General features: G+C 39.3%; 2 protein-coding genes across 2 annotated transcripts in view; one reads left to right on the forward strand and one right to left on the reverse strand.

The window, feature by feature from the left end:
* LOC136840217 (uncharacterized) overlaps positions 1 to 14,417 on the reverse strand; it is a 46,875-nt gene extending 32,458 nt beyond the window's left edge. Inside the window, exons 1-6 of the mRNA XM_067106767.1 lie at positions 14,207 to 14,417; positions 13,934 to 14,032; positions 12,651 to 12,847; positions 11,867 to 12,090; positions 11,382 to 11,573; positions 10,657 to 10,806 (exon numbers count right to left, since the gene is read on the reverse strand). Coding sequence (XP_066962868.1) covers positions 10,657 to 10,806; positions 11,382 to 11,573; positions 11,867 to 12,090; positions 12,651 to 12,847; positions 13,934 to 14,032; positions 14,207 to 14,409 — 1,065 coding nt within the window. The 5' untranslated portion in view covers positions 14,410 to 14,417. The remainder of the gene's footprint in view (positions 1 to 10,656; positions 10,807 to 11,381; positions 11,574 to 11,866; positions 12,091 to 12,650; positions 12,848 to 13,933; positions 14,033 to 14,206) is intronic.
* LOC136851030 (lactosylceramide 4-alpha-galactosyltransferase-like) lies at positions 461 to 8,667 on the forward strand. Its single transcript, XM_067125036.1, has 7 exons — positions 461 to 1,139; positions 4,688 to 4,856; positions 5,093 to 5,191; positions 6,455 to 6,651; positions 7,250 to 7,473; positions 7,781 to 7,965; positions 8,348 to 8,667. The coding sequence occupies exons 1-7, from the start codon at positions 1,055 to 1,057 to the stop codon at positions 8,367 to 8,369; spliced, it is 981 nt and encodes a 326-aa protein (XP_066981137.1). The 5' UTR covers positions 461 to 1,054; the 3' UTR covers positions 8,370 to 8,667.
* Positions 14,418 to 20,990: the final 6,573 nt, after the last annotated feature.

Consider the following 20,990-nt stretch of genomic DNA (forward strand, 5'->3'; position numbering starts at 1 on the left):
AAGCGTATACAATTTGCACGTGTATGTTTGTATGTGGAAGTGTATGCATTACGTGTCTAACCGGCAGAAATAATATGAGTAAAGCGTAATCAGTCTTTCATTTAATATATCGAGACATCTCAAGAGTTTGGCGCTCGGAATATAACGCAAATAAAAGGTATATTGACGCCACGTAAATATGTCTGTTCACTCGCTGCATTGCGTAGCAGTCACGTTACTCTTAATTATTATTATTATTATTATTATTATTATTATTATTATTTTAACGATTGTAGACCACGCCCATCGTCCCACCAGTTACTCCATCGGGACTCTTTCCATATAATAATAATAATAATAATAATTATTATTATTATTATTATTATTATTATTATTATTACTGTTTTAACGCCCACCGTCCCACTAGTAACCGCCGCCCGCCCTCCCGAAATCCCGTCTCTCATATATATGTCTTGGCAGAAGCCCTGAAGGTGTCAGTGAGCCAGAGGTTCTTGACTTGGTAGGACGTATCTGCAGTAGTCAGTCGAGCGGCGCCACCACTAGCAGGACCGAGTGATTTTAGATATCTGACTTGTTGCCAGTGGGAATAATTCAGAAATCGTCCCTGTATCTTCATCGGGTAGCTGCGTTTGTCGTAGGAATCAGGTGGATTGAAGGAGGTATCTGTCATTATCGTATATCCCATGCGAACGGCTGGAAAGATTGAGCTGTCAAAATATGGGAAATCTAATTGCAGTTTGGGATTTTTAAGTGATCGCATCATGAAAATGAAGTCCTCCCTAATAAGGTCGATAAATCCCAACAGCAACGAAAGACGATTAGAGTAATCGGCTTTAATTCGTCGCCTTTTTTATTTTTGAATAATTGAAAAAAACGGATTTTTAATCAACTTTTTAAAGGATTTTCGTGGAGCAGACGAAACAGGAGGCGGTGCATTCACCTCCTAGCAATGAGGACTTGCAGGCGATTTCTGACTGGACGTGGAATGATCTTATGACACGAGATAACCCGTAGAGGAAATTGAAACAAAAAGAGAGGAATTTGATTCCTCAAGATGAGGTCTGCTACGAAGATACTGGTCGGGCGCCTAAGCTTCGTGTCTCTTGTGGTTATTTTGATCTGCTACAGAGGTCGATCAGGTAAGATACTCGATCAAATTATATATGTATATAATTATGTATATATATTAATTTTTTTAGAGCAAAAGGCAGTGGAACAGGCACCCTAATGTCCCATGCTAGCCCAGACCTGGAGGAAACGGAAAAGTAGGGGGAGAGAGGGCGGGTTTAGCCAACGAACGAAGTAAAGAATTTTGGTTTCATTGCAGAAGATATTCCAAGGCTTTTTTGATCTTGCCATTCTTCCTTTTAGCCATAAGGTGTTAAAAATTCAACTTGGATTTTATTACTTATTTATTTAATAAAAATGCAGCAAACAGACACATACTTATTTGCAGACGAAGTTTGAACGGTCATGTTACTTGCCTAGAGCAAGCGACATTGGAAGAAGTGTCAATGACCCCGCTGGGAAAGATGTGTTATTTTGCCATCGACCATATTTTTAAAACTTCAAAAACAAGATCTGCTGGAAGTAACGTCAGCTATTTGTTCTATGAAGAATGATTTCGTATTACACTGTTTATCAGTTTTCAGATGTATTCATTCCAAACACCCCCAGCGACAAGTTTAAGAACAGAGAATTTTAAAGCAGCTTCAATAAGAGTTTTCTTTTAAATTCAATTTTAAACCCTGCCAAACAAAATTAGGACTATGGTGTTTTACGATATGGTAAAAGTGGGTTTATTCCCAGACAACGCGTGGCCATAACCGTTAAATGTATTCGTTAATGAGAAGACTTCCTTGACATTCTTATATCGTGTGCCTTGATAGTTGCTTGACACACACACACACACAGAGAGAGAGAGAGAGAGAGGCGAGTCTTCATCCTTAAAAATCCTGAGGTGACAGAGCACTCTTTTCCACAATGACTCGACAATCTTGAAACTTACTCTTGGTACTCCCAATTCTTCTTCTTCTTCTTCTTCTTCTTCTTCTTCTTCTTCTTCTTCTTCTTCTTTTAGGGCCGTTGTCTGACCGCGAACGCCGAAGAAGGAGAGGAGGAGGAGGAGGAGGAGGAGGAGGAGGGGGAGGCGGAGGCAGAGGAATAATTGTTCGCTTTGACCGTTATCATTGCCTCCGTGTTTTACGGGAGCCGGAAATGTGCATTGTTGACACTTCCGTCGAAACAGATGAGACTCAGACAACCGTAGCTCATTTTGTAGTTTATTGCTTGCGGTTTATTTTGCTTGACTGTGCGTGCGTTTGTGTTTGAGAGAGAGAGAGAGAGAGAGAGAGAATCGTCTGGGAGCACTCATAATGCCGGTAAATTTAAATGTACTTAGTTCACAGGGGAGTGATTATTATCCAAGATGTGTCTACCTCAGGAGGGTTTCGATAAGTTCCTCTCTCTCTCTCTCTCTCTCTCTCTCTCTCTCTCTCTCTCTCATTATTATTATTATTATTATTATTATTATTATTATTATTATTATTATTATTATAGTGGATGACAGGACAGATAAATGTATACCGTGTATATTTTTGATTCATGGTGTACATATATATAATTATATATATATATATACACTGTATATATATATTTATATACATATATATGCTTTTGGGGCAAGGTTTTTCATGTACGTAGATTTCGTTGAATTCGATGGCTTTTTGGTTGTTGATCACCCTTGTATTAGTTCCCCAATGCTTTATAAATCTTTTGCGTTCTTCCAAATGTAGTTGATGGATAAAGAAACGATGATTGAATCTTTGTTCCATCTACTGGGAACACAACACCACAGCTGTTCCGTCACTTGTCGTGATCTCTTCAAAGTGTACTACTGCACATTATCTTCATGACGATTATTGACCAACTCATTAAGATTATCTTCGCCCTTACGGGAAACCGTTTGCCAGAACAACGGTTGTCATATGACACGGAGAAAAATGACAACAGTAGCCAGAAAAGTACCGTAAGGAAGCGACCGATTTACCTTCGATATTTTTCTAAGGGAACCTTAGAACCTTTGCGACGCCAGTTTTAGTAACCGTAAATCAGTCAGTCAAGCCTCTCCTAATACATGATGTTAAATGAAGAGGGTGCAAGCCGAAGAACAAATTCATATTTCTCTATGGCAGTTAATTAGCTTGGTGTATGTACTGTACACGATGCGACTTCTCGTTCGGTTTCCTGCTTTCGGCGCGGTCTTGCGCTGGACTTTGCGCCGTGCGGACGGTTCCAGCATGCGAGTTCAATAAACGCGATTATCGAATCGGACAAGTTTCAGTATTTTGGGCATTTATCTCACGAGTTCTGGCTGCATTGCGAGTGGAGGTCATTATTAGCCTACGCTCTCTCTTCTCTCTCTCTCTCTCTCTCTCTCTCTCTCTCTCTCTCTCTCTCTCTCTCTCTCTCTCTCTCATACTGCTGTTTACACACACATTCTCGCATGCTGTCTCGCGTACGATTTTCATATGAGGTGGCATTCGAAGGTCAGCATTATTATTATTATTATTATTATTATTATTATTATTATTATTATTATTATTATTATTCAGAAGATGAACCCTGTTCATATGGAGCAAACCCACAGGGGCCACTGACTTGAAATTCAAGCTTCCAAAGAATATTAAGATGTTCATTAGAAAGAAGTAACAGAAGGTAACTGGAAATACAGAAAGAAGAGATCAGTTACTAGAAAAGAAAAGACAAATTAACAGATTAATAAAGAATATATATATATATATATATTAATATAATATATATATATATATATATATATATATATATATATATATATAGATATATAGAGAGAGAGAGAGAGAGAGAGAGAGAGAGAGAGAGAGAAACATAATTGTTAACGCTTCTTTCTCATCTAACCGTTACACTGCTGAACCAGAATCGGACACAACCCTGTTCACAGACCACCAAATTGGCGTGAATGCGGATTCACGACAGATAACACCACAGCGTTCTGAGCTTAATGTTCCAGTGATACTTAAAGATATTTTAAGATTCTTCGTAGACGTGCCGCTCGGTGTGGCCCGTATGATGTGCGGTTAGTTGCGGGTTCCTTCCGTCTATACGGTTTGTGCATGGCGATGTTTATTATTTGGGATATATATATATATATATATATATATATATATATATATATATATATATATATATATATATATATATATACTGTATACATAATGTGTGTGCGTATTACAGAGGCGATTATCTTTTCGTTTTGCTATAAAAAAATTAGCCCTGGTGCTAATCTCGTCTTACATGCGTTTGGAAAAGGAAAAACGGAGGAAGATAGAACAGTCTGGGCAGACCCACTGACGCTTTCTTAAATGTGTGCTTGTGGGGTATTCAATTTTGTTGTTGTTGTAGATTCAGTTGGCCTTATACCAGCACAGGCTCTTGTTCATGGAGCAACCTGTAACCAATGAAAATTGTATTTAAAAAGTAAGGTTCTGTTATGGAACGAGAGTGAAGCAAAGCAAAATTTCTGTGCTATTATTTGTCAAAAATTAGACCCTGTCACCTATGCCAAGTATTTCAGGCACTGAAGCAAGACTCGCCTTTGGCTTAAATTCTGTGCTCTGCATTCTGAACAGCACATTTCTCTTCCAAACAGAAAACGATTCAGCATCTTCCCATTTCAATGTCCCAACGGGACAACTCGAAGTTCCTTCGACGGTCCCGTCTTCGTCAGATGAATTCAGGACTCCAGGGGACGGCGGTGGATGCCCTCTCTCCAGTTCAGCGCCTCAGGGAAGGTCCTTGCAATTGGATGACCTTTTCAGGTGATATATTTTATACACTAATTCTTGCGTACATGAGTGTAATGATACATAATGACATATTTATCGGGTTGTATGCAGAGTAGGGACACAGGGACATTCAGTGTTTCTCACGCCTACCCCTGTCTCCCTGCACTGCATTCGCTCCTATTTACCAAATAAGTGGTTGATTGTGACCCTACGTGTTTTCGTCAAGTATGTTTATTCTTTTTTTCGTAATAATAGCCCACTTTTTTCAGTTACGAGTCTGAATGGAGGTCTGCTCCTTACAACATCTTTCTGCAAGAGAGCTCCTGCAACCCCAAGCCGTCTTATCGAGTGTGGTGTGCAGTTGAAAGGTAAACAAACAGGCATCGAGTGTCTTCCATAACCTTTTGTTTGATTTCCACTCCTCTTTGTTTAAACTACAGTTGAATGGGTCCTCGGAACCTTGTTGGCATATTCATAATTTGCATCCAGGTGTTGGTTTTCATGAGTGCGCTTGGAAGAAGGTAAAATCATACAGAATCTCAAAAAGTCACTTCAAAAATCAATGAAATATGAAATCTCTTGCACACATTCACATGATATTCAAAGGATTTCAGTGGAAATCGCCTTCAAAATACAAAGAAATTTAAGTAATAGAAGATATTTTGCCTTCTTCTATCGATAATTACCAGGAAACCAATCCATTGTCGTGTTTAGAGATTGATTCCACAGTTTGAATGAACTTACTTCGATACTGGAAAAAAAATAAAGGATATCGTGAGACTCCACTTGCAGTGATTTTGATCTGATGAAAATCAAATATGTAGAAAGCTCAGCTATTTACGCATTGAAATACTGACAGAATAAAGGGCGAATGTTTGCCTTTTTAATAATGAAAAAATGACAAAGTTGAGTCTCTCTCTCTCTCTCTCTCTCTCTCTCTCTCTCTCTCTCTCTCTCTCTCTCTCAGCGGAGAGTACATAGTGCATATTGTTTTACACTTGACAGATGTGGAACTCGGAAGTTACCGTTCGTGAGTTATACTATTCATCGTAATATCTCCTTTGTGCTAGACAAGGCAATGATTTATCTGAATGACATACTAAAGCACTCTTGCAAATATATGTTTTTTTTCTGGTGATCTTCTTCAACATGTTTTAATGTTCGTGCGGATACCCTCTGCTTTGTGATTATTCTCTCTCTCTCTCTCTCTCTCTCTCTCTCTCTCTCTCTCTCTCTCTCTCTCTCTCTCTCTCTGCTTTGAAATGTCCTTCTTTCTTTCCATGGTAAAATTGCGTCGTCTTTCAGACAAGTCAATGAATTATGTTGCTTTACAACAAATGTACATATACCTTGCCGCTGAAGGATGTGGCTTATTTATTTATTGTTTTGCCCAGTTGTCATCACAGCATCTCAGGTCATGACGGCTGAAGGAGATGGTCCCACTTAAAAGTAGACTGGACAGATCTTGCTTATGAGTGCGCACCAAAGCCCTCAGTGTGATGGTCGCTGGTTTGGAAGAGGGACACTCACAACCATCCGATCCTACCGAAGGGACCAAATTATGCGTCCACCATAACCAGTTGAGCCCAGTGGAACCATCCGTCCTTTTAATGAACTTTTCTTCATTTCAGTTTAGCCCAGCAGAACCCGGATGCCCTCGTATGGTACATCATGACCTCGCCTGTGGCAGATCAAAGCGATGACCTAGCTCCCTCGCTGACCCAGATCTACAAGAACTTGCGGGTGGCCAAAGTCGACTTGAAGACAGTTTTCTCAAACACGCCCCTGGAGGATATATACACGGCAGGACTGTGGAGGAAAAATAACAGTAAGCAGATCATTTGTGGTTGGTTGTTTTTACATTAAGCTGGCCTTATGCCAGCAGGGTGCTCCAGCTCAGAGGCGGCCTGTAAGTGTGGGAATGTGTTGGAATGGATAAGAGGCCTGTTGTGGATCTCTGGACGCCAACCACACAGCTAAGACGCATTGAAAGGAGTTGTTATCCCTTCTTCTGTTATCAGTTAAAAGCTGATGTTCTACCTCAGGTAATCTAAGTGAAGAACCAGTCTACGTAAATATTAAGTTTTATTTTTTGGTTACAGATACATTATTTAATGAAAAAAGTAACATTTTCTGTATACTTTGTTTTATTAGTTCCACCGTTCCTCATTTGTCTTTTCCCCGTCCGAGGAAGTCCAAGGAAAAATCATTACAATTCCTTGACAGGAAGGTTCTTATAAATTTCACATTCCGTCCTATCTTCTCTTTCTAGGTCATTTAGAAATATTCTAACAAATACTCACCAGAAAGGAATTTAATCATAAATGCCCTTTAGTTAGTATCTATTCAAAATCTAACATATGTTGTTCACAATTAATGCCCAGTAACCATCTCAAGAACTGACTGTAAATTTTTGGCTTGAACAGCGTGGCCTGAAATCAACCTAGCCGACATCATGCGTTTGGCAGTCGTGTGGAAGATGGGAGGCTTGTACGCAGACAGTGACGTCGTGTGCATTCGACAGGTGACTCAATTGACCAACATGATCGCCTGGCAGGAAGGATTCACTCTGGGCTCCGGCGTCTTTCACTTTTCCAGACACCATCCCGTTCTGAAGTTGGTCATGGAGTATATAAAAGAGAATTTTCAGGTAAAATGTATAAATTTTGGGAGTCCTTTTCAAAAATAAGAATCGTGAACTGAAGATGACAAAACAAGTGATTTTCATCTCAACTGAACAATGATAAATTATGAATTAATAATGATAAATTATAGATAAGATTATATTAGGCTCATCACCTGATTAAATTAAGCTACACAAGGGCGAGCTTTCAAACATCAGCCTAGTAATCGATTGATTTAATCATGTATACTGGCATAGCAAATTAACCAAAGATTTTCCATTGCATCCGAAGCAAAACTGAATCATTCCTCCTCCTGGTTCTCTCTTACAACAGCCCGAGAAATGGGGTTCCAGCGGACCCATCGTCTTCACTAGGATCCTGAAAGATCTGTGTGACGTGAAGGACAAGAAGAAAAGATGCCTTGGCGTATCTTTGCTTCCTATCAGATCTTTTACCCGATTCCTTCGGTCATATGGAAGACTTTGTTCATGCCCCAGGACCCGAGGCCAATTAGGAAGGTAAGATTTCTCTCAGTAACAAAATTCAGTCAAATCTATGAAAATATCTTTAGTGTTTCAGTCTCCATTTCATTGCTCGTAGTCAGTAACAGGATAAAAACGATTACATGCTTTAGAATCTGTCATATGTACGAGCATTTGATTGTGAGGTTACCTGAATAATTTATAGGTCACGGCACTTAATGACAGGTGGGCACACCTATAATAGCCCTTGGTATGCTAACAGTGTTGAGAATAAAAAGATCAAGCTGATTACTTTCTCAAGTTTCAACTCTCTAACTGTATAATCCCAGACAACGTATTTCCCCTCTCCGGTAAACGCTTAAACGCATCAATATGTATCTCATCTGTAATATGCATCAATATGTATCTATCGCCACAGAGATACCCATCGTCGTACATGATCCATTTCTGGAACCAGCTGAGCTACGACCAGCCGATCTTGAAAGGGTCGGGTAGCATCTACGACCAAGCCGCGTCTACGTTCTGCCCCAACACCAGAAGAATCGCGACTGAGCGGTCGTCCACATACTGAATCGTAGTAGGCAGTCGTCCAGATACTGAAACCTAAACAGTCGTCCACATACTGAATCGTAGGAAGTCGTACAGATACTGAATCGTAGGAAGTCGTCCAGATACTGAATCGTAGCAGGCAGTCCTCCAGATACTGAATCGTAGCAGGCAGTCCTCCAGATATTGAATCGTAAGAAATCGTCCAGATATTGAATCACAGGCAGATTGCCCCAGTTAACCAAAGATTTGAGTGTCTTTCTATTTCTCATTTCATATTTTTCAATTACCTAAGTTTTATTTATTTCGTGTTTTGTTACTGACCAGCAAGATTAGTGTTTGTAATCGTCGGCGAATGATGTCATTGCGAATGTGAATGTCTGATTGTCATTCTTAAGAAAGCAATGTAAAGCGAATGTTATTCTCTCTCTGCTGAAAATATAAGTCGTGGAGAATCCATAATGAGAATAATCAATAAATATGGAAAGAAATGTTATTTTATGTCTTATGATATAAGAAGGTTTAAGGCTCCCTCACTTACAAGTGAAGAATGTTCATGATTCCCCACTTATTAAGTAAGAACGTTTGTGGCTCCCTTTTGACTTACAAGTTAAGAACGTTTGATTCCTCACTAGAACGTTTAGCTCCCTTATCAAGTAAGAACGTTTATGGCTTCTCTCACTTATCAAGAAGAACGTTCATGAATAAGAACGTTTGCTCTCTCACTCATCATAACAGCTAAGAACGTTTATTCCTCTCAGTCAACAGATAAGAACGTTTCTGCCTCCTTTACTTATGAGCTCAGAACGTTTCTGGCTCCTTCAGTCAGCAGCCGTGAACGTTTATGGCTCACTTATCAACTAAGAATGCGTTATGGCTCTCACTCAACCAAGAACATGGCTCTCTCACTCATCAGCCAAGAACGTTTGTGGCTCTCACTCACTCGTCAGCTAAGAACGTTTACGGCTCTCACTCATCAGCTAAGAATGTTTATGGCTCACTCATCTGCCAATTGACCGTTTATGGCTCTCTCACTTATCTGCTAATAGAACGTTTATGGCTCTCTCACTCGTCAGACGAGAACGTTGATGTCTCCTTATCAGCCTAGAACCGCAATTGAACGTCTCACTCCAATAAGAACGTTTATGGCTTCAACCAAGAACGTTCTTCTAAGAACGTTTTTGTTTTAATTGCATAACGCTATTATAAATTAACCCTATTCTGGGTGGTTTTAGTACTGCCAGCTTTTCACTTGATATCAGGACCGAAAATGACATTCTAAGAAAATTGTTGTTGCAACTAACTACTATCTTTCACTTAATACACAGTTGCAACTAACTGTACTGTCTTTCACTTAATACACAATTATGGTGACCATTGGCTTGTGGCGCAACTTACTGTGCAAAATATAGCATTAAATGCACTTCTTCATTAACCTTTCAAATATGTAGTTTTAGTCTGTGTCGTGCTATTGTCAGCCTTATAACTTTTAGCTATAGAGTTTGGATTCCCTTTTTTCGGTTTACTGACAGGCGGACATTACTCTGTGGTATATACATAGTTTGAATGTATTTCCCCATACTGTTAGTATGTTCCTGTATATATTTCATTGCATTATGTACGCACAGATTTTCGCCGATTTGATTAACAGAGGTGACTGTTAACCCTTCGATTCAGATTTGACGCGTAAATGCGTCGTCAAGATCAAACAGTTGCGTCAGTTATGGCGCCTTGACGCGCCACTTTGGGCGATTTTTAACTCGGTGAATATAACGCTAATTTATCCCTTTCTTTGATTTTTATGCTTTTCATAACCTTTAAAAATAAAGAAAGGGTATTTTCCTTTTACAATGATACTGGAATGAGTATCATAGCATTAGCAGAGACCTTGCAAACAGCGTGATAAAGAAACGCTCGCTTATCACTACTCTGGACTTGGTTCAGACAGAACTTGCAGAGGTTTTTGACTCCAAGGGTCAATCACAATAGATAACAAATTTGAGGTAATAATCAACAAAAGATAAAACCTATTTATTTTATTATATTAGCATGAATGAGGATGATTTGGCATTTCTGATGCCCGTGGTTGATGAAATAAAAACAAACAAACAAACAAGAAGGTCTTCAGAAGCCTTTCCGTTTTACACCATCGCGTAGGGAAGAAGATGATTGCACTCTTCAGTAAATGTGAGAATATCTGGTGGCTTCCTCCCTGCTCATTGGACAGTAGGCCGCCGAAGCTAGGTCAGCGATTGACCCTGAATCCTTTACAATGGGCAGTTTGCTGCTGTCCTTATTCCACAGGTGGATAGTGTAGGATTTCGGAAATCTCTGGAAGAGAATAATGTCTGATTTCAGTCATGGCGGCGTGAGCTGGTAACCTACCGAGAATTGTCAAGGATTTTAATAGCCTGGAAGGGTGGAAGGAATATAGAATTTAGGCCAAAGACCAAACGCTGGAACCTGTAAGGTCATTCAGCGCTGAAATGGAAATTGACAGTAAGAAAGTTTGAAAGGTGTAACAGGAGGAAAATTTCGCAGTTACACTACGAAAAAGTATTGGGAGAGGGTGGAAAGTCAGATGGAAGAGAGAGAATGTGAACGGAGGTACAGTAAAAGGAATGAAAGAGGTTGCAGCTAGAGGCCGAAGAAACGCTGCAAAGAAGCTTAAGTAACGCCTACAGTACACCACGTGAGGTGCACTGACGCCACTAATTCCTACGGGGTGAATGGTCTGGTATCTGGTACAACGGCAGTGATGCAACGAGCTGTGACTATCTGGCGTAAGGAGCAATGTATTACAATGAACCACAAAACCAATGAAGGACCTAAACCAGTAGAATGAAGTAAAATAAATAAATAGATAAAACCCAAGAATCCTTTGAAAGTGCTCTTTGATAACCCACCCTTTTCATGTCTTTTTCGCTGGACCAGTAGAACAGAACTTTCTGCATAGAAGGGCGGATTGGGTAGAAGGCTTGAGACCCCAGAATCTTCACGTCTTGACACTTCAGACTCTGGGAAAGGATATCGTCCTTGCAGACGAACCTCAGCACAGCGGAGACGGCCTGTGGACCGTTCTTCCCCCATTCGTACGGCTGAGAATAGGAAATGAATGGAATAAGATTAATAAAACAGTTAATAGGCCTATCTTTCTTGCAATAGGCCTAGTTTGTATAACCTCCTTGCTGGACTGTGTATGTAAGTTAAGCGAGAAGTTATGGCATTTTGTTCCTAAAGAAGACAGTTTTGATTTTCCTGACAAAAGAAGAGCGTATATACAAACCTGTCAGATATATAGAAACGTAAACAACGAGAGAATTCAAAGGTCTAACAGCAGAAACAGAGAGAGAGAGAAGACCCCTGAAGCTTTCTCACACAATTCCCTTACGTCAAAATTCGCGCTGAGGTAGACCATGAAATGCTTGAGTATCGGGTGGTGCCGATCGAAATGGAAAGCCGCGCCGTTGACCAAATTGAAGGACTCCAGCCCGATGACGTTCCGCAATCCCGTGACGGGAGCGATGCAGATGATGTCTGTGTCGCTGTAGAAACCGCCCACGTTCCACACGAGAGCCATTCTCATCATGTCGCCAAGGTTAGCCGCCGGCCATTCTGTCGAGGTGATGGGATTGGTTCGTATTTGTCAGCTGATCTTAAATAGTCACTGTTTTTTTTATTTTAAGTGTCATCGCCATCATCTAATTTCAAATATTTCTTTTCGTTTTCCTTTTAATTTATTATTGTCTGTCACAGAAACTTTTGCTCAGTAACAGAAAACGTAGTAGATTAAATTTTATTTCCCGGTATTCGAATGACATCTGGCATCAACGTATTGATATGTTCCGTGTGTAAATCGTGTGTTAAAGAATCATTTAATGTGCAGTTATACTATATAGGTTGTATTATATACATATTATTTTGCAAGATCAGATGTTGGCTAAAGGCATTTTGATGGCTCTGTTCGCCTCTTGTATATTTATGCTTATATAATGCCATAACCATCATCATCAATATTATTATCATTTCCACTATACCTAGCATTGTACCAGATATTTAGCTCGCTTATCTACATATATTGATGTTAAAAAAAAATGTTGGATTTCTTATCAAAAAATAATGTTAAAAAAAAAGAATACTGTGAGAGAAAGTGTTCTACTTCAGAGGAAACTCACTGGTGTCGATATACCACGCCCCAGAATCGTAAAGTTCCTGCAGGGGCGTCCCCCGGAAGACCTCCTCCAGGCTGATGGTGACAACCCTCAGGTTGGTGTACTTCTCCAGCAATCGCTCAACGAGGCCATCTTGGGTGTCCACTTCCGGTGACGTCATCACGTACCACACGATTGCTTTGGGGTTTTGCTTGGCCATGCTGGAAGACACGTGTGTACCCACAACCATAAATACATATATTTATAAAGGTATATGTGTGTTTGTGTGAATCTTAGTAGCCCTTGGGCAATGGGCGACACCTTTGAAGTTTAATGTATACGGCAGTTTAGCAATAAATCAAGATTCAGTTTAAAAAATTATACGTAAGTTATAGGCCTATGTGAACAGCCGAAGTTGGTGCTCTGTCTGAGCGGTGCAGCTCTCAGCTAACATTTATTAAGCCTAGGATCGTTCCAGACCTGTTGCTTTGCTGCCTACTTAGCTATTAATGGATACTAGCATCTGGTTGGGTCTAGAAAAAGGGAATGGACCTAATAACTTCATCCCTGAAGACAGGAGACTTAGGCCTATCCTCCTTGCGCCGCCTCCTCCATAGGAAGAAAAGGCGAATGAGAGAAAGAGAGATTCTATTTTGTTCAAATGTTTATAGAAGTTTCTGATTTTAATATGTTTTCTGTCATGAATTGTCCATGGAAAAAGAAAACGAATTGATGGCATTCTAATATATTTTCACTTGATGTTACCGTGTGTCCCTTTATTCAGATGAAATCTAACATCACCAACGTAAGGATATTTGCTGTGTATAAATTTAGAAATCTAACATCACTAACGTAAGGATATTTGCTGTGTATAAATTTAGAAATCTAACATCACTAACGTAAGGATATTTGCTGTGTATAAATTTAGAAATCTAACATCATTAACATAAGGATATTTGCTGTGTATAAATTTAGGAATCTAACATCACTAACGTAAGGATATTTGCTGTGTATAAACGTAGCATTGTATGTGTTGATAATGAAGTATAAAATGAAAGTTCTTAAAAGGGAGAAAAAACTCTCTCCCCGCTCTAAATCACTAGGCCTATAGTCCCTCTTTCCTTCGGAAGGTTGGTTGCGGCTTTGCAGAAATATCCAGGAATGAGATTCTTAGCACCACGCCCCTTTTCTCGACACCACCGTAAGCCAAGAGCGATCCACGGACCTGTTAAATCTTATTCAAGCATTGCACGTATAAATCACACATATTATTACGCGTTCTAAATCGAAACAGTTCGAACGGGTACCTCTCGACACTACACCAGGCGCGGTACCTCGGCCTAGGGTTGCAGGACGTCTCCATCAGGAAAATGTTGAATTCGCTGTTCTGCCATTCGGATTCTTCTCTGCCCGGGAAAAAAAAAGTTAGTCAACGACAAAGGCCCGAGAATTAATCATTAAAATGACGCTGTGAACAAAATGGGACAGTCTAGTGAGAGATTTCACCCGAAATGGCTCGGACATCGTACAGTCAAAGGTAAGAAGAAAAACGAGGCAAGCGTCTAAGTCTAACTTGGCACCTGAAGAAATTGGTTAAAGGGCGAAGGTGAGGATCGTAGTCGGCCTTCGGGAAACAGCTGAAGTTCGAGCTCGGCGATTTTTTATCCTTCATGGAATAGTCCTCCAACGATTGAATGCGAGGGGCCAAAATATTGGCTGGGCCACTCTCTTCCTGGTGATTTGAGACTGGTAGGGGCTCCGTCATTCTTCGCAGATGCATCATTCTGTTGATGTTGCCTGTGAAATTAAAAAAATAATAATAATAATAATAATAATATGAAAAGCATTATTGATGTAGCATACAAACAGTGGTTTACGTGCCAACAGCATCTGGTTTACATTGTATAATATATATATTTATATATATATATATATATATATATATATATATATATATATATATATATATATATATATATATATATATATATATATATATATATATATATATATAATGTGTGTGTATAAATAATACTCACGATGAATTGTTATGTTGAAGGCAAGCATAACGATAATGAATAACGTCAGTAACCCTTTTATTGAGGTCATTCCAGGCAGGAATGAGAAGCTTTCATTTCCTGGAAGGATAAATTGGAATGTAGTTAGGAATCACTGAATGTTGCGGTGCTTGATTCACGTTAGTTAATCCGCGGATCGCTTCTGGCTCCAGTTCATTCAGCGGTGGTCGAGAAAGGTGACGCAGGACTAGCAGCCTCATTCCTGAAGTTTTGGTCAGTGGGGAAAATGACATGGTAATTATACGTGTATATAAATATATATATATATATATATATATATATATATATATATATATATATATATATGACTGATTTATTTATTTGGTTAACCAGTTTAAGAATCTGAAGCCTTTAAGAAGTCATTAACGACCGACTGGCAGTTCTGGGTAGACACGCTCTACTGGCTACAGCCCTCTCTCTCTCTCTCTCTCTCTCTCTCTCTCTCTCTCTCTCTCTCTCTCTCTCTCTCTCTCTCCACAGAACCGGTTTGCAGTACAAACAGTGAGGATACCGAGAGGGCAGCAGCTGTCAGCCGAGTGAAATACCTTTACCTTTTTTTTTTTTTTTCTGTGAAAAACCTGCCTTCCGTCTTTGTGTTCTCTTCTTGGGCAATACATATCCTCTGTGCAAAGTAAGTCCTTGTTTACCTTTGTGCTGACGAGTCTAATAATTGCCTGGAATCAATTCATAACGAAGGGGGTGGGTGGGTGGGTGGTTTCCCCTGACGAAGACAGTTTCCCAAAACGAGAAGGGACTGTGATTATTTCCAGATTTCAGTGACGATAAGACTATATACCATTACCAACCGCAGGTAATCCTTCACATTAGAAAGGTTTCAGATTGCAAAGACTGATCGATTGATTGTACGTTTTCTGGCGTCGTAATTACCGTGGCTACTGACACCGTGACAGATCGTATGTAGGATGGTCAGACTTGAAATTTGTAAGAATATGATTATTCCGACAAACCACCTCGTTCTCACGAGGCCAGTTTTTAACTCTTTTAGTAGGGGAAGAGAGAGAGAGGGAAATTTTCCGAGGATTTTAACTACGAGGGAGAGAGAGATTTTGGTACATAGGGGGAACAGATATAGAGAGAGAGAGAGAGAGAGAAAGCGAGAGAGATTTTCCGAGGCTTCTAACTACGAGAGAGAGAGAGAAGTAGGGGATAGAGAGAGAGAGATTTTCCGAGGCTTCTAACTACGAGAGAGAGAGAGAGGTGGGGGATAGAGAGAGAGAGAGAGAGATTTTCCGAGGCTTCTAGCTACGAGAGAGAGAGAGAGAGGTGAGGGAACAGAGGGGGAAATAGAGAGAGAGAGAGATTTTCCAAGGCTTCTAACCACGAGAGAGAGAGAGGTTGGAGATAGAGGGGAGGGGATAAAGAGAGAGAGAGAGAGAGAGGTACTCTTAAGGCAGGAAAAATGTCCGAAGCAAAGACCCAGAGCCTATTGGATATCATTAATAGAAGCAGACAGCAATTCCCCTAGGAAAAACATTTACCAGACCCTGCCGCGTTCGCGCTCGAAAGGTAGTGTGAGAGATCTTCGTATGCCCGGAATGTAAAGTCAGCTTGTATGTTTGCCCATGTGGATAAGAGAGGGACGTTTATCACGAATTACAGTGTTTTGTCACTGGGCATTGATCATTTTTGGTTTCCAGTAAGGGGGGGTGTGCTTCAGTGCCGGCAGTGCACATTACTTGGTGTACTGTAGGTATAACTGTGTGTGTCTGTCTGTATGTATATTTTATGTGTATTGTATATATATTATGACTCCCAAGTTATGAAGACACTTAAAATAACTGATCAGAAAGTTATCGATAATGATACTTAACAACTGTCACTTAGCCCTGGTGCAACATATGGAACATTGTATGGTTTACATAAAGTACATAAGCCTGGCTTACCTATTCGACCCATTTTGTCCTTTTAAGATACACCAAATTTTAAATTAGCAAAAACATCTTTGGTCCCTCTGTTATCTAATTTCGCCAACAGTAATTGCTCTGGACAGAACTCGCAGCAATTCAAGAACAGAATCTTAATACAAGACTCTTGATTTGTACATGTACGGTCTGCATGTTGAATCTTCATTCACAAATGTCACAGAGGGGAAACAACTCAGACAATTCTGAGCAGAATTTTTACTCAAGCTGCAACTTATTTAAGGGTTTTAACAGAGATAATTTTAAGAAACTTTTACAGCCGTCAGTGCGGAACGCAGCCTTTATTTTCAGTGGTGCTTCATATTGTCCTCAAGCTGAAGGAATAAGAACGGCAACTGGGTCACTACTAGGCCCTCCCGTAGCGGGGTAATGCCGTCAGTGCACTTCACGTGGCGCACTGTAGGTATTACTTAAGGTTCTTTGCTGCAACCCCTTTCATTCCTTTTATGTGCCTCCATTTATACTGTCTCTCTTCTGTCTTGCTATCGACCCTCTCCTAACAGTTGTTTCATAGTGCAACTGCTTTGAGGTTTTCCTCCTGTTGCACCTTTCAAGGCTTTCGACTCTGTTTCCCTTTCAGCGCCGAATGACCTCATGGGTCCCAGTGCTTGGCATTTGGCCTAAATTCTATATACCATTCCATTCCATCCCCACTAGGCCCGACCCTTGCCAATATTTTTATGTTTACTAGAGGAGCAATTGCTGGACAATTGCTATCTAGCCTTATTCCTCTCTTACACTGTAGATATGTCGATGACACTTCTCTACTTTTTAGGGACAGAGACAGAGCCGCTATGTTTCCTCAGTATGCTAATATGGCACGCCCAAATATCAGGTTTAGTATCGCCCATGAAATCGGCGACAAGCCATCCTCTCAAGATGTTCTGGTCACTCGACAAAATGGCTATTTTCATTCATCAATATTCAGAAAAAAGGGTTGAATTTGCGCGTCTTGATTCAGTGCCTGAAATACCTGTCACAGGTGAAAGGGTCTATTTTTTTTTTTTTTTTTTAATAATAGCACAAAAAATTTTACTCTGCTTCATTCTCGCACTGTAACAGAACTTCAAGTTTTAGATGCACTTTTCATTGGTTACAGTCTGCTCTAGGAGCAAGAGCCTGCGCTGGTACAAGGCCAACAATCTGTAACAACAACAATGACAAAATTCAACACCCCACAAGCACATTTCGGAAAGCGTTAGTGGGTCTGCCCATTCTTATTTTTATCTTCCTCCGTATTTCTTTTTCCAAACACATGCAAGACGAGATTAGTACCAGCACTGTCTTTTTGATAACAAAGCTAAAAGATAATCACCTTTCTAATACGCACACACACATATACATATATATATACACATATAAAAAAATCGCCATGCACGAAACATATTGACGAAAGGAACCTAAAATTAACCGCACATCATACGAGACTACTAGACGCACCATGTGGTATACTCTTAAGTATCTTAAGATATCTCGGAAAGCAATATCTTCGTGACTTCCATCACATGGTTATGTCCGCTTCTGGTTCAGTAGTATGACGTGTTTCTCTCTCTCTCTCTCTCTCTCTCTCTCTCTCTCTCTCTCTCTCTCTCTCTCTCTCTCTCTATATATATATATATATATATATATATATATATATATATATATATATATATATATATATATATAATATACATACAAATATATATATATATTATATATATATGTATATATTATGTGTGTGTGTATTTGCGTGCATATATTTATTTACTAATTTTCTCATTTCTTTTGTTTTTCTAATAACTGATCTCTTCATACCTTTACCTTCTGTTACTTCTATCTAATGAACACAACATTCTTTGGAAAACTTGAATTTCAAGTCAGTGGCCCCTGTGGTAGGGGCTTGTTCGATGTGAATAGGCTTCATGATCTGAACAATAATGATAATTAAAAAATACTCAGAGTAGCAGGAGTCTTGAAAAACGGAGAAACAAATCCACAGTCATATTTAGAAATAAATCTGTACAGTGAGCTCACAGGACTCTGCTCGAGTCCCCTTTCAATTGAAAAGATTGAAAAGGGGGAATCCGAACAGATTCCCGCAAGCTCTCTGTTGAGATTTATTTTTAAATGTATTTGTACCCATACATAACTGTGGATTTGTTTCTCCTTTTCAACTTTTGAGAATGAGACGGATGTCTCTTGAAACGTTAGAGAATAAAGCAATGTTATTGCTGTGGACGTCTTCCTCTGCCCTTGGTCCTTAGTTCCCCGCTTGGCAGCAGCCATATTCTTCTGTCCTTCCGTCTCTCTCTCTCTCTCTCTCTCTCTCTCTCTCTCTCTCTCTCTCTCTCTCTCTCTCTCTCTCACACACACACACACACACACACACACACACACACACACATATATATATATATATATATATATATATATATATATATATATATATATATATATATATATATATATAATAATATATATCTCAGCCTAAAAGCAATAGAAACGATCACCAACTTGACTACGATAGTAGGATGGGTCTGTTTCAGCCGTAATAAATGTATCTGAATTCGACTGGTATATTTTATATATATATATATATATATATATATATATATATATATATATATATATATATATATATATATATATATTATATATATATATATTTATATATATATATATATAAGCAGCAATAGAGATTTTATCCTTCTCGTGGTCAGGTCGATAACTGGACCGCTTTCTGATACTCCGGATGCGTGCTCGAATCCTGCAACAGACACCAGAATATCTTCATATTCTTGCATTTGGATGTCAGGCTTTGTAGTAACAAGTGCATCTAACAAGTGGTAAGAGGATATTGCAGTAACCTACTAAAGTTATTCTTCATTCTTATTTGTTTTAATTTGCATGGCTGTCGTCGACCGCATTCTAGTTGCTTTTAACTCAAGGAACTAAAGGAAAATCGTTTAGTATGACAGAATATATTGAATAAAGCTATCGAAGAATGACACTCCTTTTTTACAACGCCAGTAACCCCTTTCGATGAATCAATCTTGGTTTTACTCGTAGTGGGACGATCATATCCAAGATGACTTTGTAAATATCGTTCATTATCTTACATTATCTTACCCTCTACCACCTCTTCATATAATCCCTGTCCCCTTCCAGCATTTTCTCTTAAAAATCTCACACATGTTGACGACAGTGTCCACAACATGTCACCGTCTGGCGTTTCCCATGTTGACGACATGTCCACATTATCGCACCATATGGCGTTTCTACCTATTAATTGTTTGTTTCGTGCATACAAGTAGTGCGCCAATTTTAACAATTTTACACCTGGTTTTGACATTCGCTTTACTTTCATTTTGTTTCACTTTGTTTCACTTTGTTTGGTTTCATGTACAGGCCCCCACAGGGAGAATTCCCTCTCTGGCGGGCCCTTGTACGTCTTCTTATATATATATATTTTATAATTGTCTTTCAGTGTTTTCTCATCAGTATCGTAGCTCCTGCAGAATAGGGGAGTCTTCAGTTCTTTTTAAATTTAATTTCTTCTTGTATTAAATTACATAGAAGATTATAAGTCAAAGCCATGTTCCGTATTATTTTTCACCTTTGACACATATTCTTTATACACTGTGCTCTTATTGCCATCATATGTTTTGTTTTGTATCACCATGACCTTTGTTTACACAATTTTTACACTTGATGATGTTGCACATTCATTTGATTTGTGATTTTCACCACGTCTAGGGGAAACTTGGTCACTTCCACAATTTGTTGCGCTGTGACCAAATTCCTGACATTTATAGCATTGATAGGGCATGTAACAGCCGTATACTTTGCAACGGCTATACAGTCTACACAATTTGTCACCTCTTTCATAGATAGCCTTTCGTATTTGTGGAGAGCATTTGATGATATATAGTGTTTATATTTGTCATCTTTGGCTATCATTTCCTTTACAATTTTCAGGCTGTCATTTTCAGAAATGAGGCTACCTATCCATGGATTTTTCTGTACAATGTTATCAACAATGTCATCTTCATCCTTCGGGACACGGACTACTTTTATTTTTGGTTTAAGTTTACCCTTCTCATTTACTGCTATATTGTTGATTTTCTGAGATATTGTTGATTTTTGCCTTTTCCAAGTTTTCCTGTCTGGAAATCTTATAAATAAGTGTCCGTCTCTTGTTGCTTTAACCTGTTCAAACTGGCGCCGTTATGTTACTCATAATTTGTCTCTTTTTCATTAGCTGCCGTGCTCTCTTCGTTTGTAGATTTGATCAGAAGCACCTTTTTTTGTCTTTAGTGATTCAGCATAAGTTTTGTCCATGTTTGTCACGGTCTTTACAT

This window comes from Macrobrachium rosenbergii, chromosome 1, assembly GCF_040412425.1.
Source record: "Macrobrachium rosenbergii isolate ZJJX-2024 chromosome 1, ASM4041242v1, whole genome shotgun sequence".
NCBI classification, from domain to species: Eukaryota; Metazoa; Arthropoda; class Malacostraca; order Decapoda; family Palaemonidae; genus Macrobrachium; species Macrobrachium rosenbergii.

Bases quoted from the DNA above. Each gene is read 5' to 3' on its own strand.
- LOC136851030 (XM_067125036.1), top strand. From the start codon at position 1,055: ATGAGGTCTGCTACGAAGATACTGGTCGGGCGCCTAAGCTTCGTGTCT. The intron at 5,192-6,454 runs GTAAACAAACAG...TCTTCATTTCAG, and splicing joins GTGTGGTGTGCAGTTGAAAG to TTTAGCCCAGCAGAACCCGG. The intron at 7,474-7,780 runs GTAAAATGTATA...CTCTTACAACAG, and splicing joins ATATAAAAGAGAATTTTCAG to CCCGAGAAATGGGGTTCCAG.